Source organism: Anolis sagrei, chromosome 2 (genome assembly GCF_037176765.1).
Source record: "Anolis sagrei isolate rAnoSag1 chromosome 2, rAnoSag1.mat, whole genome shotgun sequence".
NCBI lineage: Eukaryota > Metazoa > Chordata > Lepidosauria > Squamata > Dactyloidae > Anolis > Anolis sagrei.
Genome location: NC_090022.1, coordinates 278,771,888 through 278,795,297, shown reverse-complemented (window position 1 = coordinate 278,795,297; position 23,410 = coordinate 278,771,888). Strand labels below are relative to the sequence as shown.

General features: G+C 40.2%; 1 protein-coding gene across 1 annotated transcript in view; it reads right to left on the bottom strand.

Moving 5' to 3' along the window:
* Nucleotides 1–10,260: 10,260 nt before the first annotated feature.
* The window catches only part of GDNF (glial cell derived neurotrophic factor), a 44,218-nt gene continuing 31,068 nt past the window's right edge, over nt 10,261–23,410 (bottom strand). Inside the window, exon 3 of the mRNA XM_060761408.2 lies at nt 10,261–15,911. Within this exon, the coding sequence (XP_060617391.2) occupies nt 15,418–15,911 (494 nt within the window). The 3' untranslated portion in view covers nt 10,261–15,417. The remainder of the gene's footprint in view (nt 15,912–23,410) is intronic.

Below are 23,410 nucleotides of genomic sequence, written 5' to 3'. Positions count from 1 at the left end.
ACCATCACTTCAGTGCTGGTGGTCTTTGCTTCTTCTTGCATACTGACATTTGTCCGCCTGTCTTACCAAAAGATTTGCAGGATTTTTCAGAGGCAACGCTAGAACCGCGTGATGTATCGCAAATAATGTGTGCAGATCCGAGTAGGGTAGCTTTTTGCAGCTGACAGATGGTAATTTTGTTGTTGTTGTTGTTGTTCTGTATCTGTCAAACTGTAGCAATCATATTATTGATCCCTGCTAGACCCTGAGGCTGTTAAGTCCAAGAGTCCCCAGCCAATATTTCTTTTTGAAGTTAATGCATGCTTCTGAAGTGCAGCAGAATTCTGTATCTCTGGGTATCCATTTACATACTCACAATTACATTAACACAAAGTTAAGCTGGACCAGTCTAACCAATTAGTTATTTAGTTCTAGCACAGGCCTGGGCAGAGGGGAGACGGTGACCAAGTCATAGATCTCTAGATGACTTTCAAAAGATTTAATGGTTCTCACTCCCAGTAACCACACACACATTGTGCACACTCACACACTACATAGCTGTAAAGAAATCTCTGACAATAAAGCAACAGCAGGTTTTATGAAATGAGTTGTGGGTTTGGTTCTAGCATTGAATAACAAATTCCTGGCTATTTCTGGCCGTGCATGTTACAATTTTGAACCTGGGTTCTGGTTAATGGGTCTCAGCTGGCAACCCACCCCCTCCCACCCCAAACAAAACAAAACAAACCTTTATAAGCCAAAACTCAGCGTAGTGCGACCCCAGTGCAAATTATCCTGTGAACATCGTAAGACATTTTCAAAGACATAGCCACTTTAGTCCATTAACAGAGGTGTGAACAGAGTCAATAGTTTCCTGACACACTACCTATGTTAATGCATATGTTCTCTCAGCCAGGTATGCAACTAAAGAATTCTCAGCAAAGCTTCTGACTGGAAGGCAATGGACTCTCGTTGATTGCTTTTAAACCTCAGAACAACAAACTAGCTTGACAGGCATGTATCACCTTACACAACTGTTTGCAAGGTTAGGGCCAGTGTCACATACTGCATCTTTATGTATCCTTTTATGCTCCGATCCACCCCACAACTATGTAATTGCTAATATATCTGCCATTTCATATCAACTCCATTAGTGCATCCGAAGAAGAGGATTGAAATTCACAAAAGCTCATGCTAAAATAATTTTGTGTTAGTTCCCCTCTTTTCCTTTTTACACTGTTAAGTAGCCACCTTAGAATAACAGAATCATAAAATCATAGAGTTGGAAGAGATCTCGCAGGCCATCCAATCCTACCCCCTGCCAAGAATCAGGAAAATCGCATTCAAAGCACCCACAGGAGATGGCCATCCAGCCTCTGTTTACGAGCCTTCAAAGAAGGAGCCTCCACCACACTTTGGGGCAGAGAGTTCCACTGCTTAACAGCTCTCACAGTTAGGAAGTTCTTCCTAATGTCCAGGTGGAATCTCCTTTCCTGTAGCTTGAAGCCATTGTTCCACGTCCTAGTCTCCAGGGTGGCAGAAACAAGCCTGATCCCTCCTTCCTATGACTCCCCCTCACATATTTATACCATGTCTCCTCTCAGCCTTCTCTTCTGCAGGCTAAACACGCCCAGCTCTTTAAGCCTCTCCTCATGGGGCTTGTTCCCCAGGCCCTTCACTGGCTCACAAAAAACAACAAGGAGATTCTAGCCCAAGGAGAGGTTGACCAAAGGAGAATTCTCTGGTAAGAGGGGACAAGAACAGATATAGCATGTACAAATCTGAAGGGATATTTAAACCAACCTTCCATAAGTGGGCACCCTACAGATGTGTTGGATTACAATCTTCGTCCTACACAGCTAACCCATTATTGGGTCCTAAACATCTGGAGGGTTGGACAATACTGTCTTACACCTACTTCACTTTAAAGATGCAGAATTGCCACTCTACCTCCCAGTATTTTAAAATGCAAGTGGGGTTTAAAAAAAAAGACTGCATCCTCTGTTCATATTTCATGCATAGCCTAGGCGTTATGTCTGCTTTGGGTATTTACTGTCGATTATAAAAATGTCATAAGAAAGGGCTTTTAGTAAAGCAACTGTAATGTGATTGTGAGAACAGAAGAAAGGAGGGGGGCACATAAATGGTACCCAAGTAATGAACAGGGAATTAAAAATAAATAAGTTAGTTCTCCATTTCCTCAGGAATGACATTTGACAGTTTTAAGAGAGCTGGCAATAAAACACATGATTGAATGAGCACCAGAGAGTGGACTTCGCCATAAAACAACGCATTAGTGGTGTGTTAGTTAAGCTATTGCAGTACTCAGTGACTTTTGCTGTAGGAGGGGAGGAATAAACTTCAACTTAGCCCATAGGATGTGGGGGGCACTTTTACTTTCAAGGCTGGTGTTATTATACACTGCATAAAATGTTTAATGTGCTTTAAAGTATACTTTGGGATTCATTCTTAAGATATCTATTTGTGCTAGAGAAGCTCCAATAAAAGCTATAGTTTTAAAGATACTCTCAACAGGTTAAGAATGGTTTTCTGCTCCCTGCTTCCCAACTGCATCTCCCTCAGCCTCAAAGATCCATGAATCATAAAGTTGAAAGGGGCCACAAGGGATATCTAGTCCAAACCCCCGACATTCAGGAATACACATCCAAAGGACTTCCCCAAAGAAGGCTATCCAGACTTTGTGAAAAGACCTCCAGAAAATGAGAGTCCATCTTCTGAGACTCTTTACTTCATGAAAACGACTCCACCTACTTCTAAATATTGTGGGATGGAGCACAGGTGGCTGCTGTGGTAAGAAGGACTCTCTCCTACACCAGATTTAAATCCAAATTGAAGGAAGTTACCTGAAGAAACATTTCTGATCTCTCTTTAGAGTTTCCAGCTTGTTTTAAATCTAATAAGGAAAAATGAACCTCTGAGGAGCCAAGCCTCTAAGGCAGTGGTTCCCAACCTGGGGTCCATGGACCACCAATGGTCTTTAAGAATGAAAACATGGTCCCGAGGCAACGGGGATGTTGGGAGGGGAGGTTACTACTACCACATCAGCTGTAGATGATTAAATATGGTTTTCTGTGGGTGAGCAGATGGTGACTACTAGGTGGCATATGTTCTGTGTCAGAAACTAGAGTTGATGCTGTCAGTCCAATGCAATTTTCTGAATCAGCATCCCAAATAACCAAACTGAATCTAAAGTTGATTAAAAACTGATTCATAACCCTTTTAGTACTAATGTTGGAGGCTGGTCCCTGTTCAAGTGGTCCCTGGTCAAGTTTGGAAGAAGTCAGCATTGCCATCAGTCAACAAAAAAATAACAAAGCCAGCGGACATAATGGGATCCCTGCTGAAGTCTTTAAAGAGGGTGGACCTGAGCTGACACAACTCCACCAGCTCATTGAAAAAGTAGGGTGACTGAGAAAATCCCAGCAGATTTTGAAGATGCCACCATCATCACCCTTTTCAAAAAAGGGGAAAGAACAGACTGCGAAAACTATTGAGGTATCTCCCATCTAACCTCCTCTGGGAAATTCTTCGCAAGAATCCTTGCAAACAGCCTTCTACCAGTTTGCTCCCATTTAAACTGCCATGGCTTCTTTCTCTGGGATGCAAGGGTTTGCAGTTAAGGGAACTAAAATACTCTGTTGAACTACAGTACTAGAGCTGTCTGGTCATGTCTCACTTTGAAATATATATAACACATATATCTATTACTAAGTTACACAAAGTATAATGTTATTATTGTCGTAACTTCAAATATAATGTCACATGACAGATTTATTACTTATAAACACAATATAGAGGAACAACTTCTCTTAGTCATGGATAAATGTCCATATTCATTTAGATAAACATAATAGTCCAGTCTGTCTGATGATTTCAAGAGTCACTTGTAGATGTTTTCAAATGACTATTTGTGGCATCCAAGGTTGTGTCAGAGAAGAGTTCTACACAGGTTACTGACCAGGTTACAACAAGGTATCCCAGGTGTAGTTCCTTGTTTCAGTGTTGGTCATCAATTGTAAGACACACAATAAGTTCTGGACCAACAGAAACAGCTGTAAATACACACACACACACACACACACATACACATACACAAACATCTCTAAAAGTGATGCTTGGGAACAAGTGTGTCTTAGAATTGAAGAAATATGATATTTATTGTTATGCTGACACTCCTCAGAGGGGCTCAGAGAAGCATATATGATTCCCTAGTTTACCATTGTAACGTCCCTGTGAAATAGGTCAGGCTGATTACCCAGTAAGATTATACATTGAGTTTTTCAACTGACTATTTTAATGTGATTGTTAATGAACTCAAGCAGGTGGGCAACTGTGTTGGAGGCAAATTTGGACCCCTGAATCTGCCCACACCATTATGTTTCTCACTGAAAATCACCCAAACCTTTCTGTAGCATTGAATGTGTAGATAAGTGGCTGGAGAGATGCTGTGGAGATGCTCCTGTTAATTCAATTTCCACACACTTAAATCTGAATCCAACCCACCATGAGCAAAATGTCTGTTTTGTGCCAACATCAACAGTTTGGGGGAAAACAACTCATGCACTCAACTATCATCTGTCTGGCAAAATAGGATAAAAGGGGGTGGATCGGGCCAACTGAATTGTTTGATGTTAACTTGGAAACCTTTCATTTGGGGCTCTTTGCATAGTGGAAGGGTGCCTGCTGTCATTTCCAGCTAAGGACAAATGCAGATACGTTTGGCATTGACCTAATCCCACCCCCATCTTCTGAAGGACAGATCAAGGTAGTGCTTGATGAAGGCCGATGATTTCATAATAATAGACTGCAAGGGTGTAAGAACTGTCCTAACTCCCTCCCGTCCATCCCTTTTGGGACAGGAAGAGTTGCCTTTCTTCTGCTAATTTCAGAATTGTCAGTGGGTTGCTTCCCTGCCAAACAAGTCCAACAATTAACCCTCTTCCACCACATTGTAGGCACCATCCCTTGCTCACATGGCTACAGTCCTGACCATCTCTGGCTAGAAGGTAGTTTAGTTTCACATGCCAATCTGCTTTGACTATAGGGGAATTTAGGATATAGTCTATTGAGCGTGACTATATCCTAAATTCTAAAAGTCCCCATCTCTCCCTTTCACACACACACACCAATCTGATTTGCCAGATTGGGCGAAAACATGTCAATTGCAGCATTTGAATTGGCTTTTTCAACCCTATCTTGATTTCTTCTAACACAGGGGTTCACAATGATTTCTTGTTTGCGTCATGCTGTGCAAAACGTTCCTCTTTGGGACTCAAGGTCTTAAGAAAGACAGTTTTGGGACAGAATATGATTAACTGCTGGACAATGTGCTGTTGCGTATGTGTGTGGGGGCATCTCTGTTAGACATTTAATCTTCTGGAGGGAGGTGGAAAAGTATTTTCTAGGTGCCTCTCATATTTTCTGCTTCTTCTGGATTTACCAGCAGGGCACAATATGATCACGAAAGGGAGAAATCTCAGGTAGTAGGAAATGGCTCAGAATCTGGATATCCTGAAAATTGGCATCAATATTAGCAGGTAGTATAAATCAGCTTACCTGACCGAAAGGTAATGTGAGTAGATCAATGGGTACCACTTTGGCGGGAAGGTAACAGCACTCCATGAAGTCATGCTGGCCGTATGACCTTGGAGGTGTCTATGGACAATGCTGGCTCTTTGGCTTAGAAATGAAGATGAGCACCAAGCCCCAGAGACAGGGGAAAATCTTTACCTTACCTTATAAATCAGCTTTGGAGAGCCAGCATGGTGTAGTGGTTTTAGCTTTGGATTAAGATCATGGAGACCACGTTCAAAACCCTGCTCAACCATCAAAACCCTGGAGTGACCTTGGGCAAGTCACACTCTCTCATCCTCAGAGGGAGGTAAAGGGAACCCCCCACTAAACAAATCTTACCAATAAAACCCTGTGATAGTCTTACCATAGGACTGCCATAAGCCAAAAATGTCTTGAAGGTATACGACAACAAGAAGACACAAAATGTTCCTTCTTGTTGGTGTTCACAGTATACAGAATAGGTATTGCATGCATTGTTCAACATTCATTTTAGGAATTAAGTTGGACAAATCTAGTGTGCGGTTGCGGGCACAGTTTACCCGAGTCACTGCTGAATTGGATTAGGTGTCTCACGAGTAGAACTTGGAGACATTTTTTTGGGCTTTATGGCCATGTTCTAGAAGCATTCTCTCCTGACCTTTCGCCCTCATCTATGGCAAGCATCCTCAGAGGTTGTGACCTCACATGGCCACATAGCCCGAAAAACCTACAACAACCCATTACTTTTTAGATAATTGCTGACCATGCTGACTAGATCTAAAAGTAGTTTGCAAATTGTGTACACAAAAATCTATTAACTTATCCTGGGGCCTGGTTGATGTAGAAGACTGGGGGTGGGGGGATGTCTCCATCCTCTGAATTGACCTAAAATGTTTGGTTGTGTTAAGCTTTAGGTAATTGCTCCTAATTTCAACAATTCTGCATTAAAAAGATAAGGCTGGTCTAAGTCATTTCACCACTTGAAGCAATCGGTTAATATGGGATTGCTCCTCTTGGTTGAAGGAAAGAAACCAAATGGTGTTAATTCAGCACTGGCAGCGAGACAGCCTCCGTCACATCAGAGGTTAATAGGCTAGCTTAAGTAGAAAAGCTAGGATGTGGGTAGGGAAACCTAGGAAGGATGGGGACTGAGACTGTGAATGGGTGAATGAATTTCATTTTTGCCAAGTTCCTTATTTCCATGACTACAAATTAGTTTCAGCCAACATTTACATCAGTTTTTATATAAACCAAAATGAGGTTGCACAATTAACATGCTTTTTTCTTAATATATTTTTTCGCAATGCACTTTTCCTAGCCTAATTCTATTTTCTTAACACAAGGCAGTTTTCTGTAAAATTTTGTATATATTTTTCTTTAATACATGCTTGTTTGGATCACAGAATTCTAAGGAATCTGAATTTTGGTTCACAAGTATACTCCAGTTTACTTATGACTTCAAGCAACCTGAATTCAATGTCTGTATAGCATGGTATAGTGGACAATGACTCTAGTGACCGGAGCTCAAATCCTTGCTTGACCATGGACACCCACTGGATGACTTTGGGCAAATCACATGCTTTCAGCCCCAGAAAACACTGTGATAGGTTTAAGGGCTTCTATCAATGACTTGTAGGCACACAACAACAGCAACAACATAATATATGTTTGGACCTAATTTCTCCTCCATTCCTAACCATTTCTGTCCTCTCATTCCCGCAGAAGTCTCTGCACCCAAGTGACTGCCTCACTCTGCAAAGGGATAGAGCTTCTATATGACACCCCTGTCCAGGAGAAGGATCTTAATGTGCTAATCATGTTGCACATTGTTAGGTACATGTGATCCCCTTTCTCTTTTGATCCTATTTGCACCACTAATTGGGAGCTTCTACATGACTTTTAAACAGAAGTTATAAATAGGTTTGTTAGTAATGACCTAGTGCGCTCATGGGTTTGCAATGCTGCTTGCATCTATAATGTGGCTGGGCAAAGTCAGGCACCAAGGAGTGGCCAGATTCTGGTTTTCACAAGCCACAAGTCCAGTAGAAGGTATCTCCTGGAAGTTCTCAATGGTCCTCCAAGACATCCAAGGTATCTCACTGCTGTCATTGCTGTGCATAGAGCTAGGCAGTGGTTCTCAAGTAGTGGGTCCCCAGATGTTTTGGCCTTCAACTTCCAGAAATCCTAACAGCTGGGATTTCTGAGAGTTGTAGGCCAAAATACCTGGGGACCCACAGGTTGAGAACCACTGAGCTAGAGGAACATAGCTGCATGCTGCTCTTCTGCCTCTTCCAATTTCACTAGCCAAAGAAAAAAAAGGTCACAGCAGAGGAGCAATAGGAGGTAAAAGGTGTGCTTTTGTGTTTGTGTATGTGATCGAGCTGTTTCATGGTCAGTTGATAATTTGGACCTCTGTAACAACCACAAAAGTGAGTTATATAGATATTAATTAGAGTTACATAGAGCGTAACTAACAGAATGGCACTCACAGTCAAAATACATTTGATTATAGGTTAACCCTCTCTGCTACTTAACATCCACAATGGAAAGAAGTGACTGAAGCAAACAGTAGGATTGGCCTATTATTAGGTAGAGTTGGGCAGTTGACCCTGCCAGTGGATTTTGGATGTTATGAAGCATCTGGTTTCCAGTGGTGAAGATTAAAGCCTCTGGATATTTTGGATAAAAACCTGAATCCATGAGTTTACTAAACAGTGTGTACTAAATAGATCAGATGCTTGCAGCTGGTCTCTGCTGAAAGATGGACTGAAGAGTGTTTTGCTGTGAAAGGACTCTTCTGTATTTTGCTTGCTTCTGGGACACTTGCTATTCAGCTTGCAGCAGTTCAGGGAGGTTGTGATATGGAAACAATAAATCATTTCACCAACCCTTCCCGAGACATACTCTGGAGTGCTGGTGCTTCACCAAACTATACCTCCCATGATTCCACACCATTGAGCCATGACAGTTAAAGTAGTGTGAAACTGCATTAATTTTACAGTGTAGATGCACCTTCTGATTCTATCAGCATTCCTATTTGATCCTGGCACTTGGCTGCCAAGCACTTTGGTATAGATAGAGGAAGGACTATTTTCTGCTCCATGAGAAGCACCAAAATATATTGACATGATATGTCATATTCGGATATATCACACTCAGATATATTTCTGAAATGTCTGTCAACAGTACCAACTGGTGAGAGACATATCAGAAATATGTCTGAATATTTCTTTGCTTATTCTTGTTGTTAGGTGCCTTCAGGTCAGTTCTGACGCAACAACAATCTTGTCAGAGAGTTTTCTTAGCACAATCTGTTCAGAAGAGATTTGCCATTGTCCCCTTCTGAGCCTGGGAGAATGTGATTTGTTCAAACTCATCCCGTGGATTTCCAAAGTTAAGCAGGGATTTGAACCCTGAGTCCTCCAACCACTACCTCAGATTAGCTGTCTTATATTCTGCTCAGAAAGGGGGCCACGGTGATGCAGCAGGTTAAACCTCTAAGGTGCAGAATTTGCTGACGGAAAGGTTGGCAGTTCAAATCCACAGATGGGGTGAGCTCCCATTGTTAGCCCCAGCTTTTGCCAACCTAGCGGTTTGAAAAAATACAAATGTGAGTAGATCCTTCAGCGGGAGGTAAAGGCACTCCATGCAGTCATGCTGGCCACTTGACCTTGGAGGCATCTATGGACAACGCGGCTCTTCTGCTTAGAAATGGAGATGAGCACCACCCTCCAGAGTTGGACACGACTGGATGTAACGTCAAGGGAAACCTTTACCTTTACTTATTGTGGTCAGATGTTAATGTTTGTTTTCAAAAAGGAAGGCAGGAAAAAGCAATCCACACAGTAGTGCAAGAATGGAGACTCGCATCCACGTAACAATAGAAATGAGCTTTATTTCATAAAAAGTTTATAAAATGCATATTGTACAAAAATAAAGTCTGTAGAGAACTTTGGTTGGTTAACACAAATGTCTGAGACGTAAATTGTAGGTGAATACAATCCCCAAAGAAAGATGCTTTCCTGGTTTAGATTATTTATTTTTCATACAGGCAAAAAAAAAAATCACAAACTTTACCTTTTTTGTACCTTTTTGAATGTTAGCATTAGAGGTTGACATGGTCTGGAAAACAGCTCAGAGCAAACTTATCAACCTTTAACACTCTCAGCTAATGCTGAACTACTGTGAAGTGCTAAAAGTTAATCTAATCCAGTGGTTCTCAACCTGTGTCCCCCCAGATGTTTTGGCCTTCAACAGTTGGTAAACAGGCAGGGATTTCTGGGAATTGTAGGCCTAAACACCTGGGCACCCACAGGTTGAGAAGCACTGATCTAATCAAACAGAATCACTCAGAGATCACGTTTTCTGCAATCAGGACTATGCTAAGTGCTAAATGTATATCACAACATAGAGCAGCCTAAACAGACGAACCCATGTTCATATGTAGTGTTGCCTAAAGACTTGTTATCAATGGGGCAAGCAAGAATTTTCAATGGGACTCTTATCCATTTAAGTCAGACTGGGTTGCAAATTAGTATGAAAGCACAGAAGGACATCATAAATGTTTCAGCTAAATTATCAGAAGACATTGTGCAAAACCTTGTAAACTGTTGAAAGGGCAATATGTTTTGTATGGTTGGTTACAGTGGTTCTCAACTTATGGGTCCCCAGTTGTTTTGGCCTACAAGTCCCAGAAATCCTAGCCAGTTTACCAGCTGTTAGGATTTCTGGGAGTTGAAGGCCAAAACATCTGGGGACCCACAGGTTGAGAACCACTGGGCTAGGGAAGGAACCTGATGGATTGTCCAGCTTTGTGGCCGACGTGCCACCATGACTTCACCATCTCCAGATTCTGGTATTTGGACACATGCCTGATACAGAAGGTTCGAATCCTGCCTTCTCCAATTAAAACATCACAGGGAAGAGGATGGGGAAATATCTCAACCTGTGAACTTTAGAAGTTTCTAGCAGGTTAGTATTACTAACACTGGAAAAAAATTGACCAATTGATTGATTTGCTACAAGGCAGGTTTAGATGAGTTGATAATGTTTACAAAGAAGCCCCTAGAACCAGTTTTTAGCAGCAATATAATCAATGTTTGCAAAACTTTCTGTCAGATGCAATCAAAATGAGAAGAGACAGATGAGAGAAAATGTGTTAAATGACTTGGTGTCTTAGAATAACATTTTTAGCAGCTAACACCAACTCATAAGGGCCGGGCCTTTTATAGAAATGTGGTGGAGTTCATAACACAAGCAGAATGCCTTGAACCATACCAGGATTTTTGCAGTGACATTATGCTGGTTAAACTCTAAACAGACACAACAGTTTGTGTCTTTTTTCAGGTTCTGCATTCAGTATACAAATTTATGGATTTAACTTGTGGATTTTATTATTCATGGGTTTGATTAACACCTTCTGGCAGAAGCTGACCATAGAATCACTTGGGTGGATCTAGAGTAGTGGTTCTCATCCTGTGGATCTCCAGGTGTTTTGGCCCACAACTCCCAGAAATCCCAATATTTACCGGCTGTTAGGATTTCTAGGAGTTGAAGGCCAAAACATCTGGGGACTCACAAGTTGATAACTACTGATCTTTAGATTCTTAGAGATGTGTTCTCTCATGTTTTTTCTTTCTTTCAATACATGCTTTACCACTTTCACTGGAGTCCTGCAGCCCTAACCTCTGGGAATGTGGAGGGTCTACTGTATTTTAAATTCATTTATTTCCTGCATTTCTCCTGCTGTGAAACCCAATGTGTCATCTAGGTCTTCTGATCTACATATAATATATTAGAAGACATAAATGACAACAACTGAACAAATCTTCATGTGCCTCCATTTTGATCCACATCAGCATCATATGCATAAATCTATATTCATGCATAATCTAAATAAATGTACATTCATGCATAAACTTAGATTAGGGCAATAGCTAATCCAATCCATCCACCTTCCCAATTGAGTCCCCTCTAGATGTGTTCTATTGCAACCTATAATCAATGTTGGCAGGAGGTTATGACAGCTAGAATCATAGAGTTGGAAGAGACCTCGTGGGCCATCTAGTCCAATCCCCTGCGAAGAAGCAGGAAAATTGCATTCAAAGCACCCCCGACAGAAGGCCATCCAGCCTCTGTTTAAAAGCCTCCAAAGAAGGAGACACCATCACACTCCGGGGCAGACAGTTCCACTGCTAAATAGCTCTCACAGTTCTCACACCTGTGTCTGAACACATCTGAAGGTTGGAAAAGATGGAGTTAAATCAAAGTATCTAAACACTCTTCAAAATGACATGGATCAATGGCTGTTTCTAACTTCAACCCAACTTGAGATTGCTTACCAAAACCAGTGAGATGTGGAACAAGTTTTTTTCCAGACCTCCTCAAAGACTGTTTTCCTTTTGCAGCCATCACAGTATTTTGTTGTTCTTGGCCATTAAGATACTTTGATTCCCAGCTAAGGCAATGCGGTAGTGTTCACTTGTTTGGCCACAACACCTCTCCTTTCCTACCAAACAGCATTTACCAGAGAGTTGGAGACCCCTAGAACCAACAACTTGTGAAATGATTTCGATGAGCATATGAGTATGTGTATGTTCCTGTTATCTACTTCCAGTTACAGTAGACAGTGTTAATGGTTGAATAGTAAATCTACATGCAGGTTAGTCTACATCAGGCATGGGGAAACTTTGGCCCTCCATGTGTTTGGACTTCAACTCCCACAATTCCTAACAGCCGGTAGGCTGCTAGGAATTGTGGGAGTTGAAGTCCAAAACACCTGGAGGGTCAAACTTTGCCTATGCCTCGTCTACATGCAGTTGAATCCACTAGGCATTTTTGAAAAAATCGTTTTATATCCAAAAGGAAACTTCTCTGCTTCATATAATCTTGATGTTCAAATTGTGTTGAAAATGCTTTAAAAGAAACCTCAGAGAAAATCAATACAGAACTAGAAATACATTTACATATACAATATCCTAGCAATTTTGATGACGTTTTCCATTACTGGAATATACCTGAATTAAAAGAAGGAAAATCCCTAAAACTCTTTATCAAAGCTTAGAAATACTGCTTTAAAAACACAGCTGATCTGCGAGTGCAAAAGGCACACATTTAGGGATTGTTTTATTATTATTATTGTACAGTAATGCAGAAGGAAAAGAAAACGGGTTGGAATCATGTTATTTAGTGACTAAATTGAATGTCTCCATTTGTTTTTGGTGTCCCAAAGCCAGGACTCAATCTCCATTTGGACTTATAACTTTTATTTTCAAAATGCCTTGTGAATCCATCATGTTCAAGGATAACTCCCTTTTTTTGAGTCAAGTGTTGTGTACAGAAGTGCTACAAACTAAGTTATCATTTGTGAGATCTTTAATTTTTGTTGAAAAGGTAAAGTAAGTGATCTTTTTTAAAAAGTGTTTGCACTCTTGTTATAAATTCGTAATACTTCATGACAACCACCAATAATCTTTGTTCCCAGCATCACTGTCTCATTGTAACTTTGGCACCTGTTTTGAAGAAAGAAGCTTTAATAAATAAAGGAAAGGAAAACTCATGAACGAACTGTAATAAATAATAATCATTATAATAACTTAAATCTCAATAAATATTTTTCTCTAGATTTGTCTCTGACTGGATGCATTGCATCGAGTAGTCTCTGCTCACTCACGACGACCCCAAATAGAAATGTAGTTAATTAAGTAAGTGATCTTAGTCCTTTTGTAAACCACAAAGAAAAAAGAAAAACAAAGATCCACGTATTTTTCTTATGGTGTAGTCGAAGCAGGAATAAGTGATTAAAAACACAACTTGCTTTTTCAGAGAGCAGAAAAGGAGGACCGAACCTAACTCTCATCCCTCCCCCAACAGAATAATCATACGAAAGTTCAATTCTATGTGGGATAGAACTAACAAAGCAGGCCCCTTTGGTACAGTTTGCTTGGGATAGGTTTTCAAGTCTGTGTGGAACTTTAGCTAGCTTATTGAAACCCTTGCTTGACTTGTGCCCAATATACTAAAAATATTTTTGCTAGCATCTTGGACCTGGGACTCAGGTTACTCCAGTGGTGTGAGAACTTCAGAAGTGCCACTACTTCCTGTCCCACCAGGTAACACGAGACGCCCCATGCCATGTGAGAGACATCTGTGCCTGGCCCTTCTCCAAGCCAGAGTTAACCCAATTTTCTGAAAGTTACCCCACCCATGAGAGGAGAAGCTGCAGCAAGGGTTTCTTCTGCACGGTGTAGCACTTCTCTCATGGTGCAAAGAGGAGAGACTGTCATATTACAGAAAGCAGGGGCAACCTAGTGATTTCTTCACTACCACGATGAAATGAATATGGAGCCTAAATTATGGATTCTAACACAGACCTTAGAGTTACTGGATTTCAAGCCCTTGGGTTCTTTAGAATGTTATCAGGTGCTCCTCAGGGAGAAAATTAGAGATAGTAGGCATGAATGACAACCTGCCCAACACTACTAGCTTTAAATATACAGCTATAAGAGAATATTGACGGAATTCTAAGTTGCATTTTCAGTTGGGTTTGGGTAGACCAAAGAAACCCAATAGGCCTAGCCACCAGTCTTCAAGAACTCTGAGCTCTTCTTAGAATGTGCCCAAGCTCTCTTCATTACACTGTTTTGCATCTCCCATGTTCCCCTTCATTTGTAGTCCCAAACAGTTACATATCCCATCCCTAGCTTGCACACCCCACCTCTGCTTCAGATAGGGCTTTCAATATGGCTTGCTGCATCAGCTTAATGAAGAAACTAAATAATTGCTTGGCAAACCAATTGACATGGGAGAGTTGCCAGAGGTTAGAAAATCTTAAACACTATGCTTTAAACAATCAAACCCAGCACAGGGTTGTGTATGTGATTACTTTGGTGTGCAGTAGCTTCAGTGGAGCCAACCTTTTTGTCTTCCCTATCTATGCATTTTTGTCCTCCTTCAAATATAATACCCTTGTAACTGCCAATCCCTTTTCTGCTACTTTGTTCTTTAATTTCGCACCATGTTCCTGCTTGCTCTGCTCGTAGGATCTTCATCTGTCTGTACCCAGTGGTAAATGCCCTAGTGGTAAATGCTAGATATTGCATCTGTTCAAACTACAATTCTCATGAGTAGACTTCAATGGGAGAAAGCCATGTGCCTTGGTAGAATAGGCGGTTCTACTGGGAACAGCGAGAAAGAAGGCAATTATTCTCTTTCTCAAAGGTGTTAACTGGCACATGGCTTAGATGCCCATCAATTATAAACTCCTAAAATTATCACCATTTGCAATTCTCTTAAATCAGGAATCCTCAAACTGTGGTCCTCCAGCTTTTTGGGCCTCCAACTCCCAAAGCCCTAGTCAGCTTGTTGAATGGTCAGGAATTCTGGGAGTTGGAGGCCCGATCAGCTGGAGGGCAGCATTTTGAGGATGTCTGTGTTAAACTGACAGGATGACATTCTGAAATTAAGGCTAGCAGTAGTGACTGTTAATTCTAATTCGGTAACTTATAAAGCCACTTATCAAACAGAGGCTGTGTTATTAAGCACCTGCTAAGCCAATATTTGCCAATGGTGGATCACCTCAATGCAAATGGTGGCAGTCACCTTCATCCATCCTGGATGTCTGCCCTGAGCATTGATGTCCATTTGCGTTCCTGTAGAAACAAAGACCTCCAATGGTTGTAACTTCTCCAATCATCCTGTACTGGATTTCAGTCAACCAGGCTCCCCGTAATTGCCGTTCTCCTGTACGCTTGGTCCTCTTCCTTCATTCAGAGCCACCATTCCATCTCTTGGGGAGCCTTGGTCCCTTCTTTGCCATTTTAGCAGGAATGCAATATCATAGCAGTGTCCAAACACCAAAGGACGTCAGACGCATCCACATTTTTTAGCGGAATGTTTTCTCAGTATATGGTAAGTTGATAGGTCATCATCCAAAAATGAAAGGTCATCATCAAAAGCAATGGGTCTGCAACAAGGCTGTGGTCTGATTTTGTCACTGACCAACTTTCTGTTTTGCGTTAAATTGTTTAATATTTGGTCATACAGGGTTACGGCAGACTCGCACGAACCACTACAATATCGAAAAATCAGCTCTTCTTTGGTTGTGTATCCCAACCCCAAGTCGGTCACGTTTAAGTGTATCTCAGCTAAGACACAATCCCGATTTTTGACCCTTTGGCCTCTCCGTCCCTTTCTGCTGCTGGAATTATTTCTGTTTTTGTCTGCATTTTGCCGGTTTCTTTCCCGTTTCGAGAAAAATGGAGTTGGTTTATCGGGTGACCGCTTCAGTCTTTGTATAGTGGCTTGAATAAAATCCACTACATCACCAAGCTGGTTAGGATAATCCTCAGGCATATTAGCTGTTTCAAAGAGAAAGACAGGAAAAATTATTTATTTATTCACACAGGTTTTTTTCTACACTTCTTCCCATATATTATAGTGGCAGTGATCCTGGACTGTGTACACATAGAACTATAAAACATTTGCCCTCTCACACACCCCAAGCCCTACCTTTTTTTGATCCCCGCCTTTCCTCCAAAACATCAAATGTATTGGCTGGTGAAGACCACAAGAACAATATATAAGTGTCTAGTTATTTTGTTATAGCTGAATGTACAGTGATGAGGCACCTTACAGGATCTTGAAAACAGGTTTAAACTACTGATGCATTGCATAATTTTGGAATGACAACCATTTCAAGTTTAAATTAAGTTCCAGAATGAGCAAAGCTAAAGTCAAGACCCTGCATCAGAGGTTACAATGCATAAATTTACAATAACATTGCAGCATTGCTGTCATGATATGCAACCATGATAGTGAATTTTGACAATAGACAGTGTTGTTATACTATTGAGACTTCTGTTGGGGAAGATGTCACTTTGTGCAACAGGGATTCCTACTGGACATTGGCACACACTGTGCACTGGGACACACTGCTGGCTCCATTTGCGCAAAAGGCCTGATGGAGAACATACATCTTCCCTACACTTCTGTGAAAATGGCAATTGTACAACAGCACAATTCAACTTTACATGATTATAAGTTGGGTTAATATTACAAGAACTTTCCAACAGGATGCTAGCCTATTAACGTTACAGCTATTTGATGGTTTTGGCTTATTGATATTATTTTACAGATGAAAGATCAAATTCACAGTTATCTAAGGTTTTTTTTCCTTTTTATTTATTTTAATCTGGGAAATATTTTACCTTTCTTTGCCAAGGTTGCAAAGATTATAAAAAATACTGCAAAGAATAAAGTTTTACCATTGAAATTAAAAGTATCATATCTACCCATGTACAAATTGACCTCATATATAAATTGAGGGCATTTTTTGTGGCTACATGTATGGATTTTGATGTAACCCATGGCTAAGCCTAGGGTAATTCTATGGAGAGAGGAATACACAATTTGTTCCTACTTTGCTGTGTTTTGCCGGGATGCAGGACACGCACACAGGCTGGTCCTTTGCACACACACAAAAAAACCTAGACTGAATCATTAAAATAGACACTTGAGTAATCCATAAGTATCGAATCAAAGTCAATTCAGCCAGATTCATGCATACTGTATACGTTTATGTATATACCTAGAAATTTTAGTCAAAGATTGACCCCAATAAACCACTTCAGGTGGTCAGCTGTTCCTTGCCACCAATGCTATCTTCCCATCAAGGCATTCAAATATGACAGGAGTGGCACCACGGTGGAAACAGTAGAGGAGGGTCAGTTTCTTTTTTTGATAAGAGTTAAGGTGTAGTACTTACATTAAGTTGTGGATAAGTTGACATAGTTTATTGGAGTCAATCTTTGACTAAAATTTCTAGGCATATACATAAACATATACAGTATGCATTAATCTGGCTGAATTGGCTTTGATTCAATACTTATGGGTTACTCAAGTGTCTATTATAATGATTCAGTCTAGTTTTTTTGTGTGTGCAAAGGACCAGCCTGTGTGCGTGTCCTGCATCTCGTCAAAACACAGCAAAGTAGAAACAAATGGCAACTGAATATAGGTGGACAAAGTTGTTTACTTCTGGTGCATATCTCATTCGTATTCTCACCCATCATTTCATTTTATTTCCACAATAATCTTTTAATTATACGCATATCTATTTATTCATTTATAGCATATATGGAAATGTTTACTTTCTTCAAAATATACATTCAGATATATATATTTCTTTTGCTCAAAGCAAGCAGTTGAAAGTCGTGGGTGTGTATCAGAGGTGGGTGTCACTTCCCAAGTTCCCATGCAGTTGATGTACCCTTTTGACCTCCTGAAGTTTCCTGATTCCTGGAGAGGAATTCAGAAAAGGCCGACAGGTTTTCATGGTGGGATGTACCCTAAAAAACCTCCCTCCTCATGCAATATAATTAGAAGTTCTCCAACTGTTAACCTGTGGAGTTGCGTGCAGTCATTTTGAACTGTTCTTGTTATTTGATCTTCCCACATGGCATAGTATGAAAGAAGAATACTGATTTACAGGTAGATGAATATAGATATAAAATGCATATCTTGCCTTTCTACTAAGAGAGAGAGAAAGAGAGAGATCCAAGTGACTTATGAAAGTACACAATTAAAAATAAAAGTTGGCCGATTATCAAAACCAGAAATCAAAAACATATCAAAAGATTGAGCCAGTACCCAAACGGCTACAGAAAATCCACTTCAACAACAGACTAGCTGAGATGACAAAAGCCTGACAAGAAAAGAAATCCCCTTTCCTGCCAGTAGAAGAGGAAAACACACAGAGAGAAGTTAGTCTCTTTTTACAGGAATTCTATAGTGTGGGAACCAACACCACAGGACCTCTCTTAAGTATCTCATCAGACATGTTGAAATGGTGGTGGCACCAATGGTAAGACTTCCCTGAAGATCTTAAAACCTGGGAAAATACAGGTCAAGATCCTACAACATTAGGCAGTGGTACAACAAGACACCTCCCTTGTCAGAGTTACTTATGTTAATGCCAAACATGCACCCTGTTCCCCCAGAAGAAAACCCAAATAAACCTAACTTCTTAAGTCAAGCAGCATTCACACAGCAGGGTTTCCAAGGTATTGCAAACTGCAGTCCTGAGAAAGTATAGCTGCAGCACTCTGGCTGTGGAGCCCCTTGAGATTGGCAACAAGAGAGCCCCCATGGGATTCTACTGCAGCTGCTTGTTGTAACACACCACACAATTGGGGGAGTGCCACAGTCAAGATTCGCCACACCTTGATAGGCAGTGTCTCAAAAAACCCCTCGATCAGGAAAGTGCATGGCTTTGGGAGTCAGGTGTGCTCATTACCAAACATAACTATAACTCATATTTCCAATTTTAACTTTACATTTGGCCTCCCCTCTGTTTTTAATTGTGTGTTGTTTTATTGATAATGTTGTTTATCTTATTGTCTATGTTTTTAATTGCTTTGTTGTTTATTGTTTATTGTTGTTTATTGCTTGTATTGTTGTGTTTGGGCTCAGCCTCATGTAAGCCGCACCGAGTCCCTTGGGGAGATGGTAGCGGCGTACAAATAAAGTTAATAATAATAATAAATAATAAATGTTATGAGATCACAAATCCAGCTTATAAATACTAAATAAGATGCTGGTCAAAGCCTTTTAAATAACCTGGTATATATCAGGTCTTGGAACTGATAGCATTTTGAATTATGCTCCCAAGAAGACAGTGAAATTTCCTTCTTGAAGAAGACACAAAGCTCTCTGTGACTGACCCCAGTCAACTGTTTCAAACTTTCAAAAAATTAGGTAAACTACAAAGCAGCTAACGCTGTGGCCAAAAGCCCCCCTTTTAGTAACAGGGGTTATAAAAAGGGCACACAATTCATGCGTCAGTATGCTGAAATGTTAACAAAACCAACAATCAAAAATGAAATCTCAAATTAACTACAGGCTTCACAGCAAAACCTATAAGGCACTGCTGAAATGGAAACCCATTAGCAGCATTCATTAATGAAAAATAACATCAAAGATACTGAGGTCAAATAATGTTTAAATGATTAATGCTTGTTCTGGTTCATTACTTTACTTGCTGCCTTTCTAATGAAGAGTGGGAGATGCAGGAGGGCAGTTTAATTTATTTTTCCCTTTGCTATTCCCCCTTTCCATGAAAACCGAAGCCTGGACTGATCAGAAAAGAGAAGAAACCATGATATTTTAAAATTTCAGATATAATTAATATGGGTGAGGGAAAAATAATTTGAATTTGCATTGTGAGTTACTGTTTCAGTTATGGAGTGAAATCTAGTCATGCTTCAAATTTCACTCTTCTCCAAATGTAATGAAATTCATAAAACCAACCCACATGTTGGAGGAGACAGTACTGATGAAAATACATGCATTAGTGAAAGTAAAATGTCTTATATTAGGAATTTTGCAAAATTGTGGTTACTAGGTAAAGATGCATACAAAATTGTATGCAATTAGAACAGACTTGCACAAAAATTCATACAATTTTTCATATGGACTCAAAATGGTGCAAATAGAGTGGAAAACCATAAAAACTAAAAGATTTGAATGATTAACTTAAAATTTCTGTTAATGAATTGTTAGTGGTCATTACACAATGGTTGTGATAAAGCTGTGCACGTTTACAACACTATGTTAATAAAAGTTCGCCATTCTGCGCAATTGACTCTTAGTTAAATAAAACTATGAAAAAGTGAGAAAATGTACGATTCATGTTTAAACCTCAGTCTACAGGGACTAATGCAGATTAGTATACAACACTATGTAAATAAAAGTTCACCATTCTGCACAATTGACCAGTAGTTAATTAAACCTATGAAAAAGTAAGAAAATATATGATTCATGTGTAAACCTCAGTCTACATATACTAATGCAGATTAGTATTAAAAGAAAAATCCGGCCCGGCCCCTTCTGTACATGAGGTGTGATAACAATGGAAGATTTCCATTTTTAAGAGATGAAAGGAGGATAGCTAACTCTCCCAGGTCTTCCCATTTGCCTCCAGGTATTAAAAAGTGAGGTCAAAAAAGACAAGGCTGTAAAAGAGAGGAGGGCTCAGTCTGCTTGATCCACGTGTCCTCTTTGCTCTAAAAATGTCTTTGGATGTAGTTGTGGCAGATCTGGATTTATACAAAAGTACATAAAGCATATTGAATGTGGATATTGGAAACCGAAGTTCAAATCCCCACTTTGAAGCTTAGTTTTCTAAACATAAGCAGTATCTCGCTCCGGAAGTAAGAGGGATATTTATATCTTCCCGATCAAACAACTATGGGGCGTACCCATGTGGCAGCATATCCCTAGTTGGAGAAGGAATCACGGGGCAAATGGGTGCTGCGCATGCAGTTCCTTCCCTTGATCCAGCTGCTGGAGCTGCGTGTCAGGAAATTGCCGAGAGTGTGCCAGTCAGCTATTTGGGGTAGTGGAAGCGCTGGATTTAGTTCTGTCTCCACCTGCCAAACAGATAATCAGCACCATCCTTGGCGGTTCTCTACACATAGGCCAGACTGTCGCACAAAGATCCCCCTTTCATTGGTTGGACCTGTAATGCCATAAGCAGACATGGACTACCGCTGCTTCCCGTACCTGCTCCCATACGTGAGTTACCCTGACTTTTCAAGCACATGCTTTCTCTCCCTACCAACATGCCTTTGCATGGCATAGGAGAAAAGGCAGATGAAGCACTTGAAGGGAATGCTGTCATCTCTGTCTCCTCTCCTCACAAGTCACAAAGCGTCTACATACATTCCAGTGTAAGAATGCATCAATTAAATCTGTTTATACCCAGCAAAATAACCACATTGTGCAATGCATCAAAAATTCTGCAGTGAAAGTTACAAACCTTAAATGGTATGCAGATGGCTTAGTTTCGTAAACAGGCTCAGCCTGCATACACACAAAATAATCCAATACGTGGTATTTTGCAAAATTTGAGAGAGTTTGATGTATAGTGACAGAAGGTGATGCTAACCGCAAGGTGACTAAGTCATCTTGGTGTGGGAATACACAACTCTGGAAATCTCTGGTGGCTTTCTGCAGACAATATATGTGTGTTTTCACAGCATGTTTATACAAAAAGATGTTCAAGGGTATGTATTCTGCAAACAATCCAGTGGTTTGGGAAATGCTAAGAAACCTTGTTTTAACAGATTTATGTGATAGGATAACATAGGTATAACCTGGACAGAGCTTCCAATTGGGCCTCAAACATTGTGTAATATTACAATAAGATTTTCTTTCTTGATTGAAAAAATCAAGAAAGAAAGAAAAGTTTTACTAGGGAGAGGATGAAAAGCAATGAGAGGGGAACCTAGCAAGATCAGCTGGAATGGGAGAATTATACCCTTGATATAATTTACAAAGTCTGAATCTCATTGTGGGCACTATGCGTGTGTGTGTGTTTATTTAAAGATGGGTTCAAAGCCAACCTTAAAAACTGGCATAGACACTGAGAACTAGCTGGAGGTCAACTGTGACCAGCAGTGCTGTAGAATTTGGAGAGGTGTGAATGGAGGGTGAAAAAGAGAAACATGCCAAGAGGAAGGCGCATCAAGCCAACCCTGACTGGGACCGCCTTCCACCTGGAAACCTCACTGCAGGAGAACATGTGGGTCAAGAATAGGGCTCCACAGTCACCTACCTACCCACCGCCAGGACACCGTACTTGGAGGACAATCTTACTCGGACAATGAGGGATCGCCTAAATAAGTAGTGTGTATGTATGTGTGTATATATATATATATATATATATATATATATATTCAGCAGCTTGTGTAGGGAAGAGACAATTAGGGGCATGTGATTGTCTGTGACCAGCTCCTACTAACTAAAGGGAAGCAGCCAACAAACTGACAGAAGACCTTCTAAGCTCACTCTGCGCAGAACAACTAATGCCAACCGAAACATTACTTTATCACATTAAAACAAAACAAAACACAAACAAGTAGACATTTTCCACAGACATGCCCTTCAAAGTAGCAAACCAGTCTCTGCTCATCTCGTATTGAGATAAATCCAGACGTCACTTCTTTAAAAAAAAAAATGCTGTCTGTGCCCCTGTTCAGAAGATTTAACCTCACTTCTTGCTTCTGTGATAACTGGATTTTGAAAAAAAAAATAGCTTGTTGTAGAAACAAGGATTTGTGATTCAGCTTCAGCTGAGACACTTTTTCCCATGATAACTCTTACAGGAGTGAATTTCCCTTCCTAGGGGAAGATTTCTCTCACTTCCTGTTGTCTCATCCTCATTATTAACTATGAGTTGTTTGTTTGTAACTTGGGGACTGCCTCTACAGCCTTCCAGAAAGACCAGGTTTCAAAGGCAAAGGAATGAATGGCGTGTAAGGAGATAAGGAAAAACTGGGAACCTACTTCAAGTCATTGTTTTCCAAATCAAATCTTAGCAAGTCTTTCTTTCTTATTCTAACTTCCACCAGCCAGGATGATGTGTGAAGAAATGAAGTTGAGTGAGATAATATTAATAAAACACACCAATTATACGTTGGCCCCATAACTTCAGCTATTGGGTGAGTGGAATAGAAATTAATAATAGGGTATAATTAACTGGACTTAAAACAACACACTAAGTAGGATTTGGTGCTGTTCAGATGGGATTATTATTATTATTATTATTATTATTATTATTATTATTTGAACACAACAAGATGAGTCCACAGCAAACAAGATCATGTATTTGTTTACTACTATATTTGTATACTGCTCTTCTCATCCCTCAGGGCGACTCAGAACGGTTAACAAAGCAAATACAATACTTAAACATGATAAAAACAGTTAAAAACAAGTTAAAAGAATAACATTATAACAATCAATAAACATCTGCTCGGTATTGTATTGGATCACATGTCAGACACTTCCCAAGTGT